General features: G+C 34.9%; 1 protein-coding gene across 3 annotated transcripts; it reads right to left on the reverse strand.

Moving 5' to 3' along the window:
- Window positions 1–282: 282 nt before the first annotated feature.
- Window positions 283–7,605, reverse strand: LOC124388418. Of its 3 annotated transcripts, XM_046852997.1 has the most exons (8): window positions 6,517–7,605; window positions 5,834–5,999; window positions 4,621–4,718; window positions 4,264–4,482; window positions 2,211–2,364; window positions 1,195–1,316; window positions 831–1,032; window positions 283–366 (listed from the first exon to the last, which is right to left on the reverse strand). In XM_046852997.1, exons 1-6 carry the CDS (start codon window positions 6,547–6,549, stop codon window positions 1,258–1,260), a joined length of 729 nt encoding a protein of 242 aa, XP_046708953.1. In that variant the 5' UTR covers window positions 6,550–7,605; the 3' UTR covers window positions 283–366; window positions 831–1,032; window positions 1,195–1,257. The 3 variants fall into 3 exon arrangements, with proteins under 3 accessions (XP_046708953.1, XP_046708954.1, XP_046708951.1); XM_046852998.1 differs by lacking the exon at window positions 4,621–4,718 and having other exon boundaries at window positions 6,517–7,060; XM_046852995.1 differs by lacking the exon at window positions 6,517–7,605 and having other exon boundaries at window positions 5,834–6,479.
- Between the last annotated feature and the right edge of the window lie 1,189 nt (window positions 7,606–8,794).

The raw sequence follows: 8,794 nt of genomic DNA on the forward strand, positions 1-8,794 counted from the left end.
AACAGTGCATTATACACATTCAGTACAAAAAACATTCAAAATTGTATCAAATGCACACAATCTTAAAAAAATCTATAAACCTTTAATTTACTGATACTACTAATTTAGTAATCTGCACAAACAGCTAAAATTTACTAAAAAACCAAGTGCAAAAGCAAAGTGCATTTTCAAAAAACAAGCAAATAAAAAAAAACACAAAAAAACAAAAACAGTGGTAGAACGGACACTATTTAAAACAAACATAAATCAAACATCCTCACGGTGCAGGGCCACTTTTCTCTGAACAGGCCTCATTGTTACATTTTCTGTGAATGAAGGCTCGCACCTCCGACACTGTGGTACTTGGAAATTCTTTTATTACAGTGTCTGTGAAAAGATAAAAAGAAACTTTTTGAATACAAAAGCAAAGTTTACCACTGTTATATTTTTTACTTTGTATTGCAATACAATATGATATTTCTATGAATTTTCAAATTTTTTAAGACGATAAAGTGAAATGTTCTGCATTGCACCCAATAAAATACATATTCAAAAGATGATTAGACATCAAAATTAAAATATTTATGTAAATTTAGAATAGGAGTTTAAAATATGTAAAAAAAAAAAAAAAAAAAGCAAATCATTAAGTCTTGCTGAACCATTATGAGGTCTACACAGCATTTCACAGTATGACAACAAAGCTGATGAACTGTGTTTACCCAGCCCACAATTACTGTATAATAATTTACACAAATTTTAAATGTTTTAATTTTTATCATTAATATTATTTACATTACATGTAGGTAGATCAATAATAAAAAAAAGGAATGATGTACTGGAACTAAACATACCTATGAGCACATTGACCTTGTTAGGGTCCAACTGGTCCTTTGTGGTTTGAATACCACATTTCCCAGTGAGTGTGCTTCTTGTTAAATTTTCTTTTTCAAAAATTAATGTAAGCAGGTCTTGGGTAAAAAGAGAAACTTGTGATTTGTTGAGTCTTTCCTACATCCTCCTTGGGACTGCAACATCAGGATCAGCGAGGGAAATCTGAGTAGAATAAGAAAGAATCAAGACTATTATGAAAATGATTCACAAAAAACTAACACTATGCTAAAAAAAAATTCTTAAGTGGTCATGGATACACAATGAGACAGCTAATATGAATTATTGCAACTATTACATTTTGCTAATCAATTGTTTTTTTCTAACCATTTCTGGGGATGCAGGAAGACACCGCTCTCCAGAACTCGGGCTTAAACTTGAGCTGTAAGATCAGCCTTGTTTCATGGCCTCTAGGACATTTTTAAGAGATGATACAATTCCGGGAAGCTCTACAAGAAAAAAAATAAGTCACAAGCAATTTTGGGCAGTACAAAGTTTGGGTTGTTCTTCATTTTCAGTTTATAATCTCTTAATAAAATGCTCACTTTTTTTTTGTGTTAAAATAGCTGTCATTAAGAAAGCGGACTTTAGAGGTGAATCACTGACGCCACGTGCTTTGTTTTAAACAAGATGCTGCACAAAGAGTTCTATATATTATTTAAAATGTATTATTTATATAATTATATATATTAATTGATATATTTATATTTACTTTCTTTTTTTTTTATAAAAAAAAATGTATATAAAGTTCAGTAGCTATTATTTTACATGGACAATTTTGGTTTATTTTTTATCCAGTATCCAAAACTATCAGTTGATAAATCGGCTATCAATAAGTATGATCCAACCTAGCGATCGGTATCCAGAAAATCCACTGTTGGTCGACCTTTAGTTATTTAAATCGCCTAATTATTTGTTAAATTCACCATTTTAGGTTACCAGTTTCTCTGTGCATTTACTTGAGGCCTCATACTAGCTTCAGTTAAATATTTTTGTCTCCTGTCAAAATAGTCTAAATTAAATTTGGAAGGAATTGTTACAGTGACGAATGACACTCATTGTAAGCATAGGCGTAAGTATAAGCATAAGTGTACAATCTAAAAAATTGTAAACCTATGCTTTAACAAATGAACAACAATTATATTTAAAACATTACTTACACTTAACATAACTCATAGGTTGGATTACCAATACAAAAGCTAGAATAAATGGATGAATAATTTTGTAATAAAAAATAAGAGAATAATTTTGTAACACAAAAAAAATAATTACTGTTGGTTGACCGGCTTGAAACATTAAATATGTATATTTCAGGTTTACACTTATAATTCCTGTCAACTTACCTTTCAAAGCTTTGACAACATCGTCATCAAGCACTACATGGGTTTTCTGGGGAGATGCCGATGTCCCCTGCAGCAGGCTGTTCTCAAATTCTGTTCTTCCATCGTTGTTGTCGTCATCGTTGTCTTCTTGTTCGCTTTCACTATCCAGCACAGCCTGTGTGAGTTACATTGGATAAAAGGTTAGATTACCAGTACACCACCGATTACAGTGCATCCAGAAAGTTTTGACAGCAGGGCTGTAACGATTCCTCGAGTAATTTGATTACAAAGATTAATTTGCCTCAATGCTTCATTTAGTCCATTTAACTAAACACAGAGCACTGTGTTCCCATGGACCATTACTACTGACTCACCACCTACTAAACTCTGGAGCGCTCTGGACAGGTAACACAGCAGACGCTACAAGATTAAAAAATAAATAAAAAAATGGAGAAAAAAAACAGCAAGGGGCAAGGAGAAGATTATTGCCAAAAAAAATGGCAGAAAGTCTACAAAGTTTGGGATCATTTCAAACTAAAACAAAGGAAACACTGAATTGTATATTGTTATTTATCAGTGGTGCAACGGATAAAACGCATGGCTCATTGATAAAACAAAACTCATAGTTTGGATCACATTACGGTATTGAGTTTTCGGTTCAGCCAAAAATTAAAGGAGACAAATCTAATTTGCTTGCATATTTGTTTCAGATTATTAAACAAAAAAGAAACCAGAGGGAATTAAAGAGAATGTATGTTGATCTCTTTGGTTTACTTCAAAATATAGTATTTCTAATTGAACTGTCTACTTCGACTCTATGGGTCATGCAAAATTTGTAATATTTACCTCTTTTGCAATGACTTAGGAAAACCATATGTTCATTAATAAATGATCAGCAAACTGCAAATATCAGGGTGACAAGCCCACTACATAAATTTAAAGAGGTCATATGAGGCGATTGTTAGGCGAGGTACGGAGGCGGAAGCCGGAGTAACGACAAACATAAACTTTATTCAGCAAAAGCAGAGCCAACACAAAATACCCGTGCAGATCGGGATAATCCGGCAAACGGCAGTTCAAAGATAACATCCACGGCGCGTGAAGGAGGAAGCGCGGCACGGGGAGGCGCGGCACGGGGGGAAGCGACGGGGAAGCGTCGGTAGTCGGGGAGTTTTTCCTTGCCACAGTTGCTCATCAGGGACAAACATACTTACAAAGAACATATTTATGTTTAATCACCACATTATCTGTGTAAAGCTGCTTTGAGACAATGTTCATTGTTAAAAGCGCTATACAAATAAACATGAATTGAATTGAATTGAATTGAATTGAATAGTCCGAGGTGCGCTGGGGAAGCCAAACGCGGCCGTGGAGTGAGCGAGGAGTCCGGGCGAAGAAGGTATGTAGCGGGAGAAGCACAAACGCGACCACACACCAGAATGAACCTGCACGACCACGCATGAACGTACAATAACGGACCCCGAGTGTGGGTGAGTGAGTGGTTTATATGGAGGCAGGGAACGAGTCGATAACGCGCTTCAGCTGTGCGTGATTTGCGCTGCACGCTTGGGAGCGCGCAGAGGCAGAGGCAGCCTCTGAAGGAGGCGTGGCAGGTGGATTCCTGACAGCGATATTGTGTTCAGACAAATCACAACACATTGGATCACTAGACAATCAGAACACACTGCACTTTTTGGAAAAAGGGGCTTTGTAGAAATCAACGTGTTTTAGAAACACAGATCATAAAGAGCTACAATAATGAGCAGTGTGTGTAAAATAAAGATTTTTAAATATTAAAGCATGCTAAAATGTGCCTAATACACATAATGATCCTTGCAAATAGCATCATATAGCCACTTTAAACATTTGTTTCCACTCTGTATTAAAAATCTGAAATTTAGAAATCTCCTTCTTAGACAAATTGACAGCTAACCTTGCTCTAATAGGTCAGATTTTAAAATCTCTAAAATAGTGGTGGAAGAATCCAAAGTAAGCTTGCCTTTTTTTAAGGGAAATAAATCAGAGAGAAATATACCTTTCACATTATTTTATATAAAATTAAAATAATGCTTACTGCTCTCTTCCTTGATCTTCTCTGTTCTGATTCGTCTCTGTTCTGAAACAAGTCGATTTCAGTGTCATCCAAGTCATCAGACAATGGAGTGGAGGTAACAGGAGCTGTTTTTTTCCTGTGCAACTTCTGGAGATCTCTTTTAAGTCGGTCTCCCATTGCAACATTAGCTGCCTTTTGAGATACTTGCAGTTGTGGTTGAAATTTTGAGGTACTTGCGACCTAAAAACATGTACAATTACAAAATTAACATTTTATCCCACCCCATGTAAGTCAAAAAGGAAGGGAAAAAAAGGCAAACAAAATAATGCTGTTAAACAGTACAACAATCCTGAATAGAAGATAATCGTAAACATTTACAGCCTCAATAGGTTTTTTTCTTTGCTGTGTACTGGTTTTCCAGATGTCTTCTCCTCTCTTGAAAGCATCCCTTTTTACAATTAAATCTTTGTACACATCTGCAATTACAAATATATATCAATCAAAATAAGGCATTATAGTTGTCAGACTGGGCTGAATGAACATAAACAGCAATTAAAAGTATATTCCACCCAAAGGGAGATTCTGTTATCCTTTATTTGCCCTCATGTCAATACAACCTGTATGCATTTATTTATTCTCATGAACACAAGCATTAGATTTAGAAAAAAGTTTTTTCTTTTTGTCTAAACAATTTAATTTAATTGAAGCTAAGAGGTTACAAAACGACTTGACCTGGGAAAAGATGCATCCAAATTTTGGGGAAAATTTACTATAAAAAATCCCTGAATGTTATATTGTACATTCCATAAAACAGATCACAACATTAATGCTTAACCAGGACAAGTAAATTTGTTTGAAATGGCAACTGAAAGAGTACTCATGACTTGCCTGATTAAAAGGTTTTATGTAATTACATTTTGTATGAATTATTATACATAATTGTAATGTATTCATTGTTAAAATATGTTTATAATGTCCTCAGTTGTATGTGATGTAATGTTGTATAGTTCTTCTGTGTTGTGCATATGAGTAAGCCACTAGGGGTACTAAAGTGTTGACTATGGTGAAACGCGTTTGCGTTAATGTTTGTCCCATGTGTGTTATGGTTCTCCTCTGTATGTATGTATGCGAGCTGCTCTGACCGTGAGACTGAAGTGTCAGCAGAAGTTTAATAAATATGCCTAAAACGGCTAAAGATAATTAATCTCCATCATTAATTTATCTTCCGGATGCATCGCTAGCTGCAACAGTAGTATAGCACAACTCAACATTCATAATTGTTTTCACGCTAACAAGGCCGTGTCCATTTAGCCTAAATCTGCCCTGGTAAAATTTAAACAAATGAGCTCAACAGCACCCACACAAAATAAAAAAGTTCCAATTTTTTTAATGATATAGTTAAGCAACATTACAGCAACAATGGTGGTCAGTTATGTTATATAGCAATTTTATAGCCGTTAACTTCGGTAATTCATGAGTCAGCTAAAATTTAAAAAATGCACACATGCACTATACACATACAAATTCTTTTTTCTGAAACCAGCGTGAACTTTAAGTTAGATTTACTAATGTTTATCAATCATAAACTTACCACCAAGAAGGAGTATTTTTGCTGGCAGTATCTTTGCCTGTCCATGTCTGCTTCGACTTGGCAGATGAACCTCTACGTAGCCATCTTCAGTGCTAAGTTGTTTGCGGGATTTGACCTGGTATTCCACTCGTCTGTGTTCTCTTAAAATTGTATCGGTGCTGTCCACCTTTAAAAGGTCCGGGTCAGGGAAATAAAACAAAGCAAATTTGGGAAATGACATGATTTCTTCTCAAATATCCAATTCAATGCCCACTCAATATTGCCCTTTTCACTTATTAAACCTTGAGGTGGTTTTGTGGGCGGGGCTAAGGTGGAGGAAAAAGTACCTCACTACACACATCACGAGCTGCCCTTCAGGTTGCCTACTAACATGGCAAACGTTAGTAAATGCACATGCTTGTACACAGACCTGACACATAACATGGGTCTGTTCATTGCTACCTTTCTGTTTATACTGTTGCACTTATAACAGCTGCAGAAAAGGAGACGACAGAAACAGTTTTATTTATGTTTAGTATCTGGTCGTTAGCTAACAGTTAGCTAAATTACACGCTAGCACGTTAGCGTTAAATGATAAACCAATTCAGTTGTTGCCCAATTTCTGAGTATGTACGCATGCATGACAATTTTTAGACACTTAAGCGAACCATATCAACAAAAGACAATAGTTTTTATAACCTTACCTGATATGAATAGTGCGCTGCAAACGCAAGCATTTTTGATGATCGTTTCAGTCCAGTCCACTCGTTTCCTTGTGTTTAAGCACAAGCTGTCATCGTTTTTGTTTTTTTTCGTCTGGCAGTGGCAGCAGGTATGCGATAACATTTAAAATGAGATCCTGTACTCCATTGATTCAGGCACCAACAACACAAGATGACATCTGCATTCCTTGTGAATCAACTCTGTGCTGGTTTGTATTGGCCGCCGTCAGCACTAAAAGGGTCTATGACAGTTTAATATGCCAGCGTGTGATTGGACAATTACCTGCCGATTTGAAAAGCTTGGCTCTGATTGGTGAAATTGAATGAACCGCGACAGTTACAGTAGTTTGAACTAAAAAATAAGTATGAATCTTTCATGAAGTAACAAAATGAATAAATACAAATTTTATCTGGAGTCAAAACATAGTGAGATTCCCAGAACTACAGAACATCGATGCTTCAAGAAGCTGAAAAAAAATAATGAGGTAATACTTCATTTTCTTTTTCTTTTTTAAAGGCAAAATTAAGCAAAATGTGTTTTTTTCCCCACTGTTTAAAGACTGTAGCCACCTGTTAATCTGCAGTAAATTCTGTATATCACTGCTTCTTGACTGTGTATAATCCTGCCATGTATTGCAACATAATGTACTTGCACTGCTATACACAGGATGTGAAAAATGTTTGTCATTTTCATTCTTTGCAGAATTCTGTCCGAGATGGTTACAAAAACTTTATTTGTAGCAATGATTCTGAGGTCCCAAGAACAAGTGAATTCAGGAGAATGAAAACACTGGTAAATTACTGAATATTCAGAGTTACAGTAAATTGATGATTATTGGAACATAGTTGTGTTGTGTAACACTTGTTTTTTCACAGTGTTGCCATTTAGTATTTAATGGCCTAGTAAAAAATAGCAAAAGGAAGATTAATACTCAATATTTTGTATACAGCCTCAATTTTACTTCACCTAAATTTCTAAGGAGATGATAACAACACCTTGATATGTTTTAGCTTCCTGTTAATTACACAAAAAATGAGGCATCCATGGAAAATCACAGTGTCAATTATTCTCAGTGCCTAAGCGGCAAAAAGATACAAAATGGAAAACCAAGTGCAGGTAATAGCTGATTGAGTAAGTCTGTAATGCTTATCAACATTAGTTTACTTTTTCTTCCATATATATATATATATATATATATATATATATATATATATATATATATATATATATATATATATATATATATAATGTGTGTGTGTGTGTGTGTGTGTGTGTGTGTGTGTGTTTTTTTACGTAGCATACTGTAACTTCATGATGTTGTAAATCCATTTTTAAGATGAAAAACAGTTATCCATAATTTGGACTTGTGATTTCATGATATGTTTCTTATTTAGAGTGTTAGTGACGTGATCAATAATGATGAAAGGGGGCAGCCTCAGCAGACCAACTTGTGTCAGTCTCCTGAGAGCCATCATGAAGAACCAAACATAAGTTCTCAGGTAAATACATTACTTCCTATTAACCACATCCACAATTTAAACTAGATGGCTTGTGTCAGACTACTACTACTACTGACTGCTGAAGATCTTAGGTTTCCTATATTGGCTGTTAATTTATGTTTTGGAATTGTAAAAGAGACATATGGCTTATGGTCATTACTATTATTACTATTATTATTATAAGTAGTAGTAGTAGTAATAATATAGTTATTTATTTATTTTGTTTATTTTATTTAAAATTGTTTTACATTTTGCATGTCATTAATATGTAGAGAGTTGCACATGGACCATGTTATTTAAATAACTCATATGAATTTGGCACAAAGACATACTGTACTACTGTATATTCTACAGATAATTCAAAACAGGCCAGATATTGTTAGTGGGGGACACCTTGACCAAAGCACTGATTTGCAACCAGCACATGAGACAACCCAACGGAATCAAGGTCCAAACTCAAACAAGTTTCAGGTATTGCAGTATACATAACACGGCTTTGTATGGATCATGTGTACCATCGATGCAATAATTATATTGAAATTAATACTCTGTTTAAAATAAATGGAATCTAATTAAAAGCATGTTCAGTTGGAAGAACTGTTAGAAACTGTTTCTTTAGGGGTCAGAGTAGAAAGAGCTCCTTTATCCAGGAGCACCTATCTCCAGAGGACAGAGTCTGCTTCTGTTGATATCTTTCATTCTGAGACACAACCTCACAGGAACAGCTTTTGAAGACCTCCTCAAATTGTTCAATGAACAT

The sequence above is a fragment of the Silurus meridionalis genome, chromosome 7 (genome assembly GCF_014805685.1).
Source record: "Silurus meridionalis isolate SWU-2019-XX chromosome 7, ASM1480568v1, whole genome shotgun sequence".
NCBI classification, from domain to species: Eukaryota; Metazoa; Chordata; class Actinopteri; order Siluriformes; family Siluridae; genus Silurus; species Silurus meridionalis.